This window comes from Pseudophryne corroboree, chromosome 5 (assembly GCF_028390025.1).
Source record: "Pseudophryne corroboree isolate aPseCor3 chromosome 5, aPseCor3.hap2, whole genome shotgun sequence".
Taxonomy (NCBI): Eukaryota; Metazoa; Chordata; class Amphibia; order Anura; family Myobatrachidae; genus Pseudophryne; species Pseudophryne corroboree.
Window position 1 is genome coordinate 745,700,417 of NC_086448.1, and position 16,507 is coordinate 745,716,923.

Consider the following 16,507-nt stretch of genomic DNA (forward strand, 5'->3'; position numbering starts at 1 on the left):
GAGTTACAGACTCTCTCACAGGAGCAATATACCTAAAACACAGGTTGGTTTACATAATACAGCTGATAACAACACGCACAAATATCCATGCAGAAGTTTTCAGGATGTTACCAGTATGGAAATGTTTCAGGGAAGGGCTGGGGAGGAGGACACAGCAGGTGGCCACGTACAGCAGAAATTAATGATTACACTGTAATAACACACAGGGAGATACCCTAGAGTCAGGGCGCCTCAGGCTGCACCAATACCAGGTACTACAGCAGCTGTACTGAGCTGTGCCCGGACTTGCCCTCCATCCCCTCACACCGACTGACTGTGAGTGACTGACAGCCCTGCTTGTGTATGAGCCCGGCCGCAGCGGTCACGTGCGCTAACGACAGCCCGCCCCCGGCCTCCGATTGGCCGGTGGGAGGGTGCCGTGACGTCACGCCCCGATCAGCTGTTTCTAAACTCAGTTGTATAACAACAAAAGCTTCAGTTTGGGGACTGAGGCGATAACAGAAGCAGAGACCGTTCCGCGCCGCGGTCACCACAGCAGTACCGTTCCCATTACCGGCGAGTGCCTGCAACTACCTCAGTAACGTCAAGGAGACTACTAGACCCGGCATTCCGTCCAAAGTAACCGGTAACGAGTAAGTAACGGTGCAGGGACCGGTCGCCGCGCTGCGCTGGCGGCTATAGTTTCAGTGTTAGGGAGGGTGCGCTGCATGACATCACCGGCGTGCGGGCAGAATGTGAGGGGGCCAACGGCTGCGCCGAGAGAACTTTCGCTGCGCGCCCCATAGAACGTTTTAGAACGTTAGCGTTCGAAGAGCGTTTGCGCTGCGTTAGCGAGTCTCGGCACGCTTGCGCTGGCACCGGTAAGGGGCGCAGAGTGACGTACTGGCTCCAGGCCCGGGCTGTTGTTTTTGTTCTCTGTAGTAGCTGCTCCCTTCCTTTGTGTGACACTGATGACGTTTTGCGGACTGACTGTGAGCTGCAACAGGTCTCCGCCTCTTATCCCTGCCCATGGTGCATCTTTCCATGGGTGACGCAATGGCCCGTAAACTCTGACGTCAATACCCCCTTCCATCTTCTCCCTAGGTGACCCCTGGTCATTGTTGTGGGTAACAGGAACAATGAACCACCTTCACGCTGACTGTGGTGTAGCAGGAGTGGAAAGGAACGCTACATTGTATCTCTCTACTATCACACTGGACAACTTGTAGCTACTGTCAGCCGAGATTAGTGTGGCACTACGAATCTCTGCAGCTCCTGACATCCAGAGTCAGCCAAGGACTTGCTGGGAGTTGCAGTTCATCAGCAAGTTGCGATCCAAGACTGTCCTAGAATGATCCCATGTCTGTGTCTAGTTATTTGGAATAACAATGCTAGCACTTGTTTTCCTGGAACTGAGGAGGCAAACGGATGATCTGTTCCTCTGGCTGTGTTCCTGGGAAAGTTAATAAAACATGCCAGATTCACTTGGGCAGACCATTTGTTACCTAGGGTAGCTGGTTTTCTATGAAAATTCCAATATCCCCTCCCCCATAATCTCATTTCTGACTAGGAAAAAAAAACAACTGCATTTGTGCATGTTGCCTGTGAAGTGTTTCTTTTGTGGTATGATTATCCCTATAATGCAGTGGTTCCCAAACTTTTTGGAATCATGGCACCATAGAGTATCAGCATTTTATTCATGGCACCCCTAGGCCAAAAATTTCTTAGCGAGACTTTTTGTAATAAATATTAAATCAAAGATTGTGTTTACATGTCATCTTTAGGTTCCATTATGTGGTGAGGGATAAGATTTGCTTCTGTTTGTCCACATATTTTATGATTGACAGCCACCAGCACTGGTTTTGCCTATAACATTGACCAGAAATAATTTTGATTGGTCCTGGACCACCAATCCAAGGCACCCCTGCAAGTATTCTGAGGCACCCCAGGGTGCCACGGCACACAGTTTGGGAACCACTGCTATAATGCATATAAGGTGGGCTAACAGTACTGTTGTTTTAAAATTTTGTATAAAATGTTTTGAGTAAATATAATCCCACATGATTTGGCCCTGATTCTGAGGGGTCAAGCCAATTTACTTTAGAAGGGTGCAGTTTCAACGGCACTTTGCACCCTATCTCGTACCCTTCGCGGCCGCGAATCAGCAGCCAATTCGCACAAAATTGCTCAGACTTCTATGGGGTGGTGAGCAGTCTTGTGCGAATTCGGCCCGCCATAAAGTGCTGATTCGCAGCTGCGATATCTCGGCCAATTGGATTGACCCCTGAGTTGGCTGCAAGTGCATAAGACTGTGGCATCCAATACTACCTTATGTGAGTATCCATGTGGCACCATGTGTATGCATCTTGGCAATATTTTGTGGGTAGGGACTCAAACTGACGCTACCACAGGGTTAGCTCCAGCCAGCTTCTATCTCAGATGGGGATCCCTTAGATGCCCCCTATTAGTTAGACAGTATACAGAGTTTGAGCGTGCTCTTGGCGCTACACCTGAATATAACCACCTCAGACCAATCAATATATCTTCTGCTCATAGATTATGACCGATTGGCACAGTTTGAATAACATGATCGGAACAGATATAAAAAGATATAACATGAATTTATTAAAACATCAAAGCATGTGTTAGCGCTATTCAACATGGCATAACACATCATGTTATTATTGTGCTAATGTATGAGCAGAAGGTATATTGATTGGACTGAGGTGGTTATATTCAGTTGTAGCTCCAAGAGCACGCTCAAACTCTGTATACATCTTGGTGCCCAGTGTTCTACTGCCCACAGCTGCCATCATTCGTATTTGAACTTGCATCCACTCCTCAAGACACTCCCAACAAAACGCGTCTGTTACTGCTTAGAAATGCCCCTTTCACAGAGATCAGAGTAGGGGGGTCATTCCAGTTAGCTGTCAGGTGTTTCAGCGCCAGCAAAGGCACCCGATCTCACACACTTCACGGGCTAAAATCAGCCCCAATTCAGACAAATTTGCTCGGACCTATATGGGGTGCCGAGCACTTTCGTGCGAGTTTTGGCTGCCACAATGAGTCGCTCCCACAAGATCATTGCGGCTATCTGGATTGACCACTGATATGGAACACCTTCCTACTGTGGGTGCTTTGTGTGACGCATGCACAGGCTGCATTAGCAGTCTGCGGATGTGGATTGTGTCCTCTTATGCACTTGCATCCTATGCAGAATAAGGCCCGTGTATGTTTACTGGGGTGACCTAAAAGGGCAAATTGTAGTGTTAATTCTTGCACCCTGCACTTGTCACAACATGTTCCTCTTTCCTGTCTCTGGTTTTGCTTTCTGCTCTGGTGCTTCTAGCACACTCTGGTCTGTGCTGAGATACAGACCAGAGCAATATACTTCTTTCTGTGTGGAGTTATATATTTACAGATGTAGTCATTGGAGTTATAACACTATACACTTTGGTTAACAGATTTCTGTAATAGTTAAGTGTGTTTCTATAGACTTAGGGGTCAATTGAATTCCCAGGTTGTATGACTGCTTCTGTTCACACGTGTATACATACAGTACCAGTGCAATAGCTGTTTATAGCTTTGGTTTCCTTAATTTTTGTCATGGTCTATGTAAAGCTACTTGTGGCACTATGGGGTGAATTGAGTTGCTGGTGTAGGGTGCATAAAATGGCCAAACTAGACCAAAGTTCTGGGCGCAACGCGAAAAAAGTGCCGTTTGGGTGCCTGAATAGGTCACTTTCGCACCCCCGGTGTCAATGATGTGCGTGTCCAAAGTTGTTTAGTTTTGGTTTTCAAGCAGCATTTGGAATTTTTATTTATTTTTAACACTCTATTTATAAATGGGTGTAGCCAGATTCCTAATATAACCCTGTAAAAAGTTGTGATAGTAAAGTTTGCCAAAAATGAACCTTTCACTTCCCTGACAGGGGCCTCTGTGTCCTTGGTTACATCATGGTCTGATTGGCCTTTATTGAGATCACTGGGAGGGGCACATAATGCATTCTATTAATAAGATCGGGAAAATATGTTCGAGTTGTTTACAGATAGAGTATATGTAATGAAATTACCTGAGGATTTTGGAAGAGTACAATTGCTTATGCATGGCACTGCTTTTAATCTTTACCTCTGTCCTGCTTTTGGTTTAAAATGTCGTTTCATAATATTTTAATTATGTGGCAACTAGTGGCACTATGGGGTGAATAGAGATCCTGGTAAAGGGTGTGAATTGCCGCTGCCGTGGTTTGTAAATGTTGTTGAGAGCAGCACCCTTCGCCCTGTCAGCTGAATGCCCAATTTGCACAAGTGCTCGCCACCCTAAGGGGTAGCGAACACTTTTGTACGAGATCCCGTTTCTATAAAGTGAAGGGAGATATGGAGCTGTCAGGTGTGGGTTTTTTTTTTTTTTTTTAAATATCATGCCGTCTGCACCTAGAAGTGCCTGCTTTAGCCACGTAAAACGTGCCGTTGTGCATATTTCTTAATATGGAATAGTCTAAATGTAACATTTGGAAATTGGAGTTCATATTTCCCTTGGTCATTTTTAGCCTATTGCATTGTTTAGAAATAGTATTTGTAGCCAACTTAGGACCCTGTTTATCACCAGGTGTTCAGTGGCTGCCATATATGCTGTAGTGATAAAGACTTTTTGGGGCTTATATTGGAGGGGTGGTATTCATGTGACCGCCGGTCAGCTGACCGACAGTCACATGAACTCCTCCACCAGCCCGACGGGTCACTGTCCCGATGGTCGGCATGCCGACCAACAGGGACTATTTCCACTCGTGGGTGTCCACGACACCCATAGAGTGGGAATAGAACCCGTGGCGACTGCAGGTCGCCACCGAGCCCGCAAGGGGCTTGCTGCACTCGCCCCTCCCCGCCGGGATCCCGGCGTCGGTATGCTGCCGGGATCCCGACGTCGGTAAGCTGACCGGCGGTCAGGAGACCGCCGGTCAGCCGTACTACACCCTATTGGAGCACCTGTGAAACCCAGCATATAAAATGAGGCTTTCTGTAATTTGTGTACAGCAAGGGTATTGCAGCCCTCCAGCTGCCGTGGAACTACACATCCCAGCATGCTTAGTGTTCACTCTAAGCTTCTTTCGCAGGGCGCTGCGCCCTGCCCCTTTTTTGAGTGACAGAATGCCGCCCTGCCCGTTTGTGCCCGCCCTGCTAAGGACTGCTCTTCTCCCCCCCCCCTGCCGCGCTGTCACTCCCCCCCCCCCCCCCCCCCCCCTGCCGTGCTGTCACTTCCCCCCCCCCCCCCCCTGCCGCGCTGTCACTTTCCCCCCCCCCCCCTGCCGCGCTGTCACTTCCCCCCCCCTGCCGCGCTGTCACTTCTCCCCCCCCCCCCCGCCGCGCTGTCACTTCTCCCCCCCCCTGCCGCGCTGTCACTTCCCCCCCCCCCCCCCCTGCCGCGCTGTCACTTCCCCCCCCCCCCCCCGCCGCGCTGTCACTTCTCCCCCCCCCCCCCCCCCCCCGCCGCGCTGTCACTTCTCCCCCCCGCCGCGCTGATAGCTCTCAGCTGAAGGCAGAGACAGGGTCAGCGTGCAGTGGGGAGGAGCAGCCAATTAGAGCCTGCGGTGTCTCCCGCCAGTCCTCCGGCATGGTTTGATTCCCCCTCACCATGGCGCTGCGCGGTGACCTGGGCTCCGCCGTCAGCATCAAGAGACCGGCCCCGCTGATCCGGCACAGCGCTCTCCTCCGCAACGGTGAGTGCCGCTCTGCATCTGCCCTGTGCCCGTCCTCCCCTTCCTCCTAGTGCTCTCTCCCTGTTGCAGTGTGCCTCCGTGGTCTCTCCCTGTTGCAGTGTGCCTCCGTGGTCTCTCCCTGTTGCAGTGTGCCTCCGTGGTCTCTCCCTGTTGCAGTGTGCCTCCGTGGTCTCTCCCTGTTGCAGTGTGCCTCCGTGGTCTCTCCCTGTTGCAGTGTGCCTCCGTGGTCTCTCCCTGTTGCAGTGTGCCTCAGTGTTCTCTCCCTGTTGCAGTGTGCCTCAGTGTTCTCTCCCTGTTGCAGTGTGCCTCAGTGTTCTCTCCCTGTTGCAGTGTGCCTCAGTGTTCTCTCCCTGTTGCAGTGTGCCTCAGTGTTCTCTCCCTGTTGCAGTGTGCCTCAGTGTTCTCTCCCTGGCGCAATATGAATAACGTGCTCTACCTGGCGCAGTGTGTATAACGTGCTCTACCTGGCGCAGTGTGTATAGGAGGTTCTACCTGGTGCAATGTGTATAACGTGCTCTACCTGGCGCAGTGTGTATAGGAGGTTCTACCTGGTGCAATGTGTATAACGTGCTCTACCTGGCGCAGTGTGTATAGGAGGTTCTACCTGGTGCAATGTGTATAACGTGCTATACCTGGCGCAGTGTGTATAACGTGCTATACCTGGCGCAGTGTGTATAGGAGGTTCTACCTGGTGCAAAGTGTAGAATGTGCTCTATCTGGCGCAATATGTATACACCTGGCGCAGTGTGTATAGGAGGTTCTACCTGGTGCAATGTGTATAAGCAGCACTATTGTGTGGTATAATGTGATTTGGTACTATTATGTGGTCACGCCCCTTCCCCACAAAACAACTCCCCTAAATTTTTGCTGCACGCCTCCGGCGCGCACTGTCCATGCTTTCACCTATAGGAATGGGAGCACCAAGCATTATAGTATGTACCTAATGTTGCCCTTCTAACTGAAAAATGTGCCCTCACGAATGAAAAATGTGCCCTCCCTGTGATCAGCACCCTGCCCTAAAAAAATCCTAGAGTGAACACTAATGCTGTCACAGTTTGGTTATTAGGGCATGGTAAAACTTGCACCATTTCAGCTGCATGTGCCTCCTACTGGTTATACTTACTGTGTGGCTCCTTTATGTGGCCTTGCTACCTTGTAGGTGGCACCAGTCATACTGTCCTCAGTACATCCCTAAGTGAAGGAATTGCTTGTGGCCGAGTGAATCCTGAGAAGGAGACCAGTTCTGGGCATTGGTGAGATGACTCTTCACATCTGTATACGTGTGATTATGTCATACTACATGAATCATGTCTGCGTGCCATGTATAGACTTCGTTATGGGAGTATGGAAGCACGGGCCACATGGGGTACAGGAGCAGTTGCTCCTTCAGGCAAATATTCACACTGTCTAATCTATTGTTCTATTTCCCATTGTTGTAACAATAATTCTACAGATAGCCATAAATACAAGTGAGTAGAGACTATGACTTTTATGTAATGGCTGTTAGGAAGGACTGTATTATCCACAAAAGCACACGCAGCAGCGTCTATTGTCAATCGCCCATCTGCAATTTCATACGAATAACACTACAAATTCCTTTATTTGTGTACATCTGTGTGGCTGAAAGCGTGAGGACTGAGGCGCCCACTGTTAGCATTCATGCACTCTGTTTTACTGAATGGTACTATGTTATATGCCACCATCGACTGCAGCAGAGCTATGACAGGTGCAGTGTCTCCATGTGACCATGGCCTCCTGTGCCTGTGCATCGACACCCCCACAACACCACTACTGAGCGGCCCATTTGTGCGTGCAGTACATGCCACCTCCCAGACACTACCCAGGAACGCCCATCACTTCCCCACCACATTTCTGATACCGCCTGAATTGGTCGCAACAGCACCTTTGTGTGTACACTCGGTGTGACGCATGCGCCGTAGGGGGTCTTCAGAAATGTTTGCGCATGCGCAGTTGTTAATTACTCCACCACATGAATATCGCCATTATGTTTTCAGAGTAAAAACTGTGGAATGCAAGCTGCTCATAGTCTTAATATTCTCTTCTTCAGGTTTTATATACAGTTGTGATGCTTCTTGTGTACCTCCTGATCTGAGACATAATTTATGCACTTTATCACTGTCTGTGCCACCGGCTAAGCCTGAGCCATCACTGTGACGTCTGAAGGACTGCATCGCGGCGGAGACACTACCTTCCTTGTAATGTTCCAAAAGCTCAACAGCCTGTTCATGGGGGATGCCCGTAGTAGACTGAGCGAAGAACCAGAGCTCAGTGAAAAAGAAGACGATGAATGGATCCTAGTTGACTTTATAGGTAAGAATTTAGTTCTGTGCTATATAGTACGAGTCTCTTATAGGTCAGGTTTTGTGGCTTGTTCTGTAGATCAGTGCATTAAGTAAGGGCCTATACAATACAGTCATCTGTGTATGTAGGAGCGCTATGTGAAATGGACTGTGGCATGACGGTAAGGCAGAGCCAGGGCTTCAATTTGGATGCATCTGGGATGATTATATCATATGATATAATAGATATCCAGTACTGTGCGAAAGTTTTAGGCAGGTGTGAAAAAAATGCTGCAAAGAAAGAATGCTTTCAAACATAGAAATGTTAATAGTTCTATTTTTGTCAGTTAACAAAATGCAAAGTGAATGAACAGAAGAGAAATCTAATTCAAATCAATATTTGGTGTGACCACCCTTTGCTTTCAAAACGGCATCAATTCTTCTAGGTACACTTGCGCACACAGTTTTTGAAGGATCTCTGCAGGGTGGTTGTTCCAAACATGTTGGAGAACTAACCACAGATCTTCTGTGGATGTAGTCTTGCTCAAATCTTTCGGTCTCTTATTGTAATCCCAGACAGACTCCATGGGATAAATTTACTAAGATGGGAGTTCTATTTAAGATGGGATGTTGCCCATAGCAACCAATCAGATTCTACTTCTCATTTATCTAGCACCTTCTAGAACATAATACCTGGAATCTGATTGGTTGCTATGGGCAACATCCCATCTTAAATAGAACTCCCATCTTAGTAAATTTACCCCCAGGATGTTGAGATCGGGGCTCTGTGGGCCCATACCATCACTTCCAGTACTCCTTGTTCTTCTTTACACTAAAGATAGTTCTTAATGACATTGGCTGTATGTTTGGGGTCATTGTTCTTCTGCATACTAAAGATGCCTCCCTTGTGGTATCGCATGATAGATAAGTACCTGCTTTTATGTAGGCTTGCCGGATGGTTGGTCAAAGCCAGTCATTTTTGTTCCCAATATAGTACTTGCAGTTCTTAGTATTGTCATTCCCTTTGCCTTGGTATTATTCAGAAAATTGGGTATGTGTATACCTTTTCCGATTTCTAGTGTATGGAGACAATGGGACTGAAGGATCTACGTCTTTATGCGCAAAGCATTGATGTTCGGTATCTGCGTCTTGATGTGCAAAGCATTGATGTTCGGTATCTGCGTCTTGATGTGCAAAGCATTGATGTTCGGTATCTGCGTCTTGATGTGCAAAGCATTGATGTTCGGTATCTGCGTCTTTATGCGCAAAGCATTGATGTTCGGTATCTGCGTCTTGATGTGCAAAGCATTGATGTTCGGTATCTGCGTCTTGATGTGCAAAGCATTGATGTTCGGTATCTGCGTCTTGATGTGCAAAGCATTGATGTTCGGTATCTGCGTCTTGATGTGCAAAGCATTGATGTTCGGTATCTGCGTCTTGATGTGCAAAGCATTGATGTTCGGTATCTGCGTCTTGATGTGCAAAGCATTGATGTTCGGTATCTGCGTCTTGATGTGCAAAGCATTGATGTTCGGTATCTGCGTCTTGATGTGCAAAGCATTGATGTTTGGTATTTTGCACATGCGCAAGACCTGTTCTGCTTGTGGACTATTGGGTCTTGCAACACAGTATGCAGCACGGCAGTGATTTATGCTGTTTGGGGGCGGTGACGGCCTCAGTTTGTGACAACTGAGGCCGTCACCGCCATTTAGTGGGATGGAAGAGTTAGGAACTCTGTTGGAGATTTCCTGGCCTCTGACAATGAGCTGCGATGGAAGACTTTGTGTGACCCCCCCCCCCCCCCCCTCCCCCCCTTGGGTACCGCAAGCCACCTGATGGTATTGCAGTGATCCGATGCTGCATCCAAGGTCACGGGTCGGATCATTACTGCAGCAGGAGTCATGGAATGGTCGCCTCCTGCTGCGTTTACATACAGAGCTATCGCTGCTGCTTCCGAGGCTTCCAATATGTTTTTGTGTGAAAGAAGTGCTGTTTGGGGTTACAGGGGAAAATGTAACAGTCATTATGGGAGGGGAGAAGCGGTATCAGAGCACGTTATGTTTGCTTTACCACTCCCACCCCCTCCTATGTTTGATAGCTGCGATCTGTGCCCAGTGACGGGGGCGCTATGCCCCCCTATCCATATTGGCGCTGCGATCTATAACAGTGCCGTTCCGACAACTACAGGTGGCGATTTTGACAGCTGCAGGTGGCGATGCCCATAGATCACAGCAGGGACAGAGCGGTCTCCTGACCGCACTAGGGATCTCGCGTGAGTAGTGAGATCCCGCGCATGCCGAGAAGGAGACACAGCGCGTCAGCTCTGAGCTGGCGCACTGTGAACTCAGTTGGACATCGCCGGAGGCTCCCCCGCTTCAGCAGCCAAGATGTTAATACATCTTGTCGATGTCCCTCCCTGCTTCGCCTCTGTGAAAGCAGGAAGTGTTCTAGCGGCGTGATGCGTGCTGCTATAACACATTTACATACAGGAGGCTCCCCCTGTACATGACCCTGCTCCACGCTAGCAGGAGTTGTCTGGTTTTTAACCTCTGTTCTGGCTGCCTCTCGTGAACAGCGAGGCATCCTGACAACACCAATGATAGTACAGAGGTTTACTTCTAGACTGGATTGGGCACAGGCTCTAGCTGGGTTGAGGCAGGGACTACTTAAATAATGCCTACAAGTCGGGCATCGGGCTCGGAAGACAAAATGTTTCGGAAATCCATTCTCGTGCAGGGGGAATTCCTCCAAGAGTCAGAGGAGGAACCTTCTCAACAAGTCTCTAAAGGCCCCCATCCACTAGTGCCATATGGCCTGTTTTTATGCGATTGAGACAGATTACATGGAAAGTGTCGCATTGCATGTCCTTTTCGTGTGATTGCGATGTGCGCTCCTGTGTCTCCCATCACAATCGCAGATCACACGCGCTGCACATTATAGTTATCTCAATCACCCAGAAATAGGTTTAATAACGTTAGATTGCATGAGATAAATCACATGTAAAAAATACACTCAAGTAGCAAATTGCAATTGCAGGGCTCCCGTGAAGCTCCCAGCCAGATTGCAGGAATAATGGATCCAACTCATTGCTGAGATAAAACTCCCTAGTGGATGGGGGCCTTTATCTGGTTTTCCAGAACTTATTTATTTCCAGTTTTTCTTATATATTGCAACATATTCCGTTGCGCTTTACAATTGCAAACAACAGTATTAAGACAAACTGTGTAATAACAGACAGACCTAGAGTTAGCAAAGCCCTGCTCGCAAGATTACAATCTATAGGACATAGAGACACTGAGTCAGGTGTTAGTGGTATCTGATCAGGGCAGTAGAGCCTTGCTGGGCCCAGGTACTTTTTAAGGAGGTGTGGCCTAATCACAGGAGGCGTGGTCATGCATTCTTAGAAGAAGAAAATGCTGAAATAATTGTACTTTAAGCGCCTCCATGGCCACACTGCAGCCCAGCACGCTACTGCTGCCAGGTAAGGGGGAGGGGGCCTCTCCATCAGACCTGGGCCTGGATAATTTGCCCCCCCCTCTCTCGGGACCACTCTATCTGTTGAGAACTTTGGTCACGTTTCCGGTTTCACAGGCAGTTAACATTGGCTTGAAAACATCCTGGTTAGGGGATTTCAAGTTTTACAGCTTCTGCTTGCCTCTTCTCCCTTTTCCAACAGATAACACAGTAGAGTGGGAGAATCTTCCAACCGTGGAGTTTCCACATTTGTAGAACAAGCCGGTTCTACGGTTTCATGGCGCAACTTCGCTAATGGAATCTGCAGACCGTAAGTTTGAAACAACACTTAAGTCTTTCAATAGCAATGGTGATCTTTGCCCGGCTTCTGGTTTAACAGTCCCATAGCCCTCTGGGTCAAGGGGCTATCTAAAGGGTTGTGAGCTGGTATCCCACCAGCAGAACATATCTGTAAAACTGCTGTCAAATTTGGCGAGGTCTCTAAAGAGGTAGGCATACTTACCTCTCGTATTTCTTCGTCGGCAGTCTCGATCCGCAGAACCCTATGACTTTGCCAGTGGCAGGCAGACGCTGCACTCAAACACGGGGCAGTACAGGCTCTACCTTTTCAGGCCACATTTTATGTGGCCTGGAGCTGCAGGCTATATGGGGTAAATACATGCATCTCCCATCCGCCTCTTCTACTTCACGTGGATCTTAATCAGCAGACTCTCGGACTCAGTGGTATAGTCACTAATGCTCCTTGAAGACAACTGGGGTTTGAGACCAGGTAGGGTAAAACTTTTCCAAGTTCAGTGGCTGTGTCAGAGGTTCCTCTTCCACATCTTGTAATTCCAAAGGTGGAGGTTGAGCTGTAGCCATTTCGGCACACCAGGCTCTCAAGCCTGCCGAAAACCCAGATGCTTGTAGGCTGCCCTTTCAACGGGTGGGGGGCCCGGGGCTGGAGCCCGTCTAATTCACACCCGGGTACAAAATAGACTTTTTCGGGGTTTTTTTTTCAACCATTTATAGCTTCTTTACCTCCGGTTTGCCAGTTTCGGAGACGCTGAGTGGGGTATTGTAAGAGGCGATCTCCACGGCTCTTCCCTTCATCATGGTCCTGAGGCCAGATGGATCCGTCGGATCCATTCTGATATTGAAACCACTACATCCATTCTTGAGTGTTTTCAAATTCAAGATTCAATCCCTCCACTCTGTAATTGTGGGGCTTGAGGCAGAGGAGTTCCTCATATCACCGGATGTCAAGGATGCTTATCCCCTCATTACAATCTGGTAGCCTCACAAACCATGAGCTTTTCTCCAAAGTGAGGATGGTAATGATGACTCCTCTGTGCGCATGGAGTGATTATTATTCCTTTACCAAGATGGTATCCTCATTAGTAGAATTATTGAAGGATATTGCCTTAACTCATCAAGTTCTGGTATGGCATGGATGACTTTTTCAACTTCCCGAAGTCACACCTGAACTCTGCTCAGGGACTCTGGCTCATAGGGATGATACAGGAGTCTGTTCGGTTAGTCCTCCAACCTCAGTTTGTTTTCAGTACACCTTTGTCTCCTGGGCTGCGTGGTGGCTGTTTTCGACACTATCCACGATGGTCTGTTTCATTCACGACCCTTGTAATTGACTCTCCTCTTCCAGTCGTCTGGGTCACATTTACAGCTGCATCATCTGGCTCACTTAACACCCACGCGGGTCTTGCTCCTCTGCAGTTTGCAGACCTCTCACCTCCTAGGGGGCCGTCGATTTGGCATATGGACCTGGGTTCTACTAAAGATGGATGCCGGTCTTCCAATTTGGGGCACCATGAATATGGACCGTCGCTTCCAAGAGTGTCTCTTCAGAAGTCATCCTTACCAATCTTCATTCTGTAACTCTGGCCGGTATTCCGTGCCTTTTGTCTGTTTTTCCTCTACTCGGGGATCAGGCAATTTGAGTCCACTCAGAAAAGGGAACAATGCAGGACATAAGTCGTTTTTCTCCTCTGAGCTAAAAAGTATACCATGGTGATTTCAGCAATTTTCTTCCTCGTGGTAGAATATTGGTGAGCAGTTTACCTAAGTCGTCTGGTTCATCATCTTAGAAAACAAGCGTTGCATCCACGGGTCTTGACAGAGCTAGTCCGTTGTTGGGGCGAGTTTCAAATAGACTTCCTATGTCTGGGCAAGACCATTGGCTCCCTCGGTTCAGCTCCAGAACTCGGGACCCAGAAGTGTAGGCTGTGGATGCCTTAACAACTCCTTGGCCGTTTTCAACTCCTTTTTCCTGTTCCCGCCATTTCCTCTTCTACTGAGGGTCCTTAAGTACAAATACGCCACAGTCCTAATATCTCTCGACTGGCTGACCTGCGACTTCTTCTTATAGCAGACTCTTGGCCACTACCTCCTCTGGGAGGACCTTCTCCAACAGGGTCTTTTTGCCTTGGCTCTTGCTGTTACTTCAGACAGGATTCTCGTCTGGATTACAGCTGCGGTCTTTGAAGGTACAGATACTCTTTCCTTCAGTCATCTTTTGTCGAGCCTATGGAAACGACTGACATGAAGTTTCTATCCTGGATGACGGTTGTCTTCTCGCTTGGCTTCAGCCAGCAGAGTCTTGGAACCGGGAGCCTTGTAGTGTAGCTCCTCGTATCTAGTCTTCCATGAAGATGGTGCGGTACTCCGCACAAAGACGGGTTAAGACTTTCTGTCTTAAGTGGTTTCTTTGTTCCACATCAACCAGCCTATTGTGGTACCTGTGTTTCAGAGGAATCTCTATTCCTCTCCATCTTTCAATGTGGTAAGGGCTCTGGCCATCTCGGTGAGCAGGATGGCTCAGCTGCGGATGTCTGATTCCCTCTTCGTTCTCTATGATCCAGCTAAGCCAGGGTTGCCTGCTTCAATGCAGACGATGGCTCAGTGGTTTTGACTGACTCTTATGCTGGGTACACACTAGCAGATATATTGCCCGATAAATTGATCGGCCAATATATCGATAACAGATCGGCGTGGGTGTACAAGTGATATGTCTGTGAACACCGTTGTTCAGACATATCGCGTCGGCCCTGCAGCACAGATGATGGGCAATATATCTGCACATATATTAGTACATCACTCTGTGTGTATGGTCGGCCGTCTTTAGGTGGGCGGGATTATTAAACTAAAATGTGTGTGGGCACCAGACTACCCTTCCTGCAGCGCTCCTTATCCATCCTCCAGTCCAGTCTATGTCCTCGGATGCTGCCTGTCACCGCCGGGTGGCCGGAGTTGGAAAGAGTTCACAGGAGCCTCCATAAACGAAAGTCACAGAGTCTCCGTGCAGGGAGACGTACAGCTTCCTGCTGCTCGCTGTGAAACGCACACAACCTGTGTAGCACTGATGTGTATCACATGGCTGCAAACGGGGAGGGGGACAGAGAGAGATAGGCACTGGGGAGGAGGGGGAATGGCTGGGTAGGAGTATATGGAGACGAGGGGGCGGTAGATGCAGATAGGTATTGAACCCTCTCTCCCCAGTCCCTATCAGTTTAATGATTACAAAAAAAAAAATCTATATATCTATCTGCACCATTTCTTGTGCAGAATGTCAATAAATGTATCTTTTTAATATTTAAATGGTCAATTCTGCCTGCCGAAATGGGTCTCGGAACAGGTCCAGCCAGAGCTTGTGGGGCCCTTCCAGTGCATCGTGCATGCACATCTCCAGACACTGGCCTTACTTGGGGGGCTCTTACACCCACTGTGTCTGAAGATGCGCATGCACGCTGCAGGCCTGTAGTCACAGGGGAGAGACACTGGCTGTGTGTATCGGTTGCAGCAGTATTGTCTGGCCCGTAATAACTTAGAGGCACACTCGGATGCAACTCTCTGGATGCGCTCCTGTAATCAGGGAGAAAAGAGACGCCAAAGAGTGCAGAGGACAAGGGAAAATGGGCATCATTAGGTGAGCCGTCCCCTTGTGCCCACTGCCTGGTGCAGAGCCTTCTGTGATGTTTCAGCCATCGCTCTAGGCTCCTACCGCCTACTTCTGCACCCTGTCCTGGGCTCCAACAGACAAGGTGGGAGACATCAAGCGGGTAGTAAACCTCTGGGGCTAGTGGTAGGGTAATGGCAGATACACACTAAACAATGCATCCCTGGTGAGCTTGCTAGCAACGGGCCCTGGCGGGGAGCCAGTATCGGCAAGTGCATACACACTTGGCTATGTCAGCAGCGGTGGGGAGAGGAGCATTCAGCAGCATGGCATTGAATGCGGCATCCCCAGATTGAACTGCATGTACAGACGACTGGGGATGTCGCTAGCGGTCCACGGGAGCGCGCATTGCTAGCGATCTAGTTGGTATACACTGGACGATAAAACAAATTTGTCATACTAAATGGTCGTTATTGCCAAATTCGTTTGAAATATCATCTAGTGTGCACCCAGCTTAAGACAGCTGCACTGTGAAACGGAAAGTGCAGAGTTCCTTCTCTACCCATTCTTTAACATCTTCCCCAAAGGAGCTGTAACATTGCCAGAGTGTGTGTGTGTGTGTGTGTGTGTGTGTGTGTGTATAATCTATATCTCTCTATCTCTATCAGCAGTCCCCTGGCGTTATGATCTTTAGTGTGCTGAATTAAGCCGGCACCAGCGGAAGGGACCATAGCTGCATCATGTCTAATTTAGAAGCTTTCAGTGGCCTGTTTTAAATGGAGTCGCTTATGTTCTACTTCTTAATATTGCTTGACTGCGATTTATTACCTCGGATGTCTTGAACTGCCTGTCTTGATACAGGTCCACGAATGGACCGAAACGTCGATTATTAACAGCATCACCCTTGAACCTAATTAAACAGATTGGCACATCTACTTATCTCTAAGACTGATCTTTCCGAGAGTGCACCCTCCACTACGTGGTAGATGCGGTGTATGTATGTTTTATTTTATTTTTTTCCGTATTTTTATTTTATATTTTATTTTTACATTTTTCACCTTGTTGCCTTTATAATATGTTTTCTCTAACGTCCTAGTGGATGCTGGGAACTCCGTAAGGACCATGGGGAATAGCGGGCTCCGAAG

General features: G+C 48.5%; 1 protein-coding gene across 2 annotated transcripts in view; it reads left to right on the plus strand.

Moving 5' to 3' along the window:
• Positions 1–430: 430 nt before the first annotated feature.
• TP53INP1 (tumor protein p53 inducible nuclear protein 1) overlaps positions 431–16,507 on the plus strand; it is a 52,048-nt gene continuing 35,971 nt past the window's right edge. Inside the window, exons 1-3 of one of the 2 annotated variants that reach the window (XM_063924130.1) lie at positions 431–632; positions 1,764–1,975; positions 7,765–8,027. In XM_063924130.1, coding sequence (XP_063780200.1) covers positions 7,916–8,027 — 112 coding nt within the window. In that variant the 5' untranslated portion in view covers positions 431–632; positions 1,764–1,975; positions 7,765–7,915. The remainder of the gene's footprint in view (positions 633–1,763; positions 1,976–7,764; positions 8,028–16,507) is intronic. The other variant, XM_063924129.1, reaches the window with a different exon arrangement.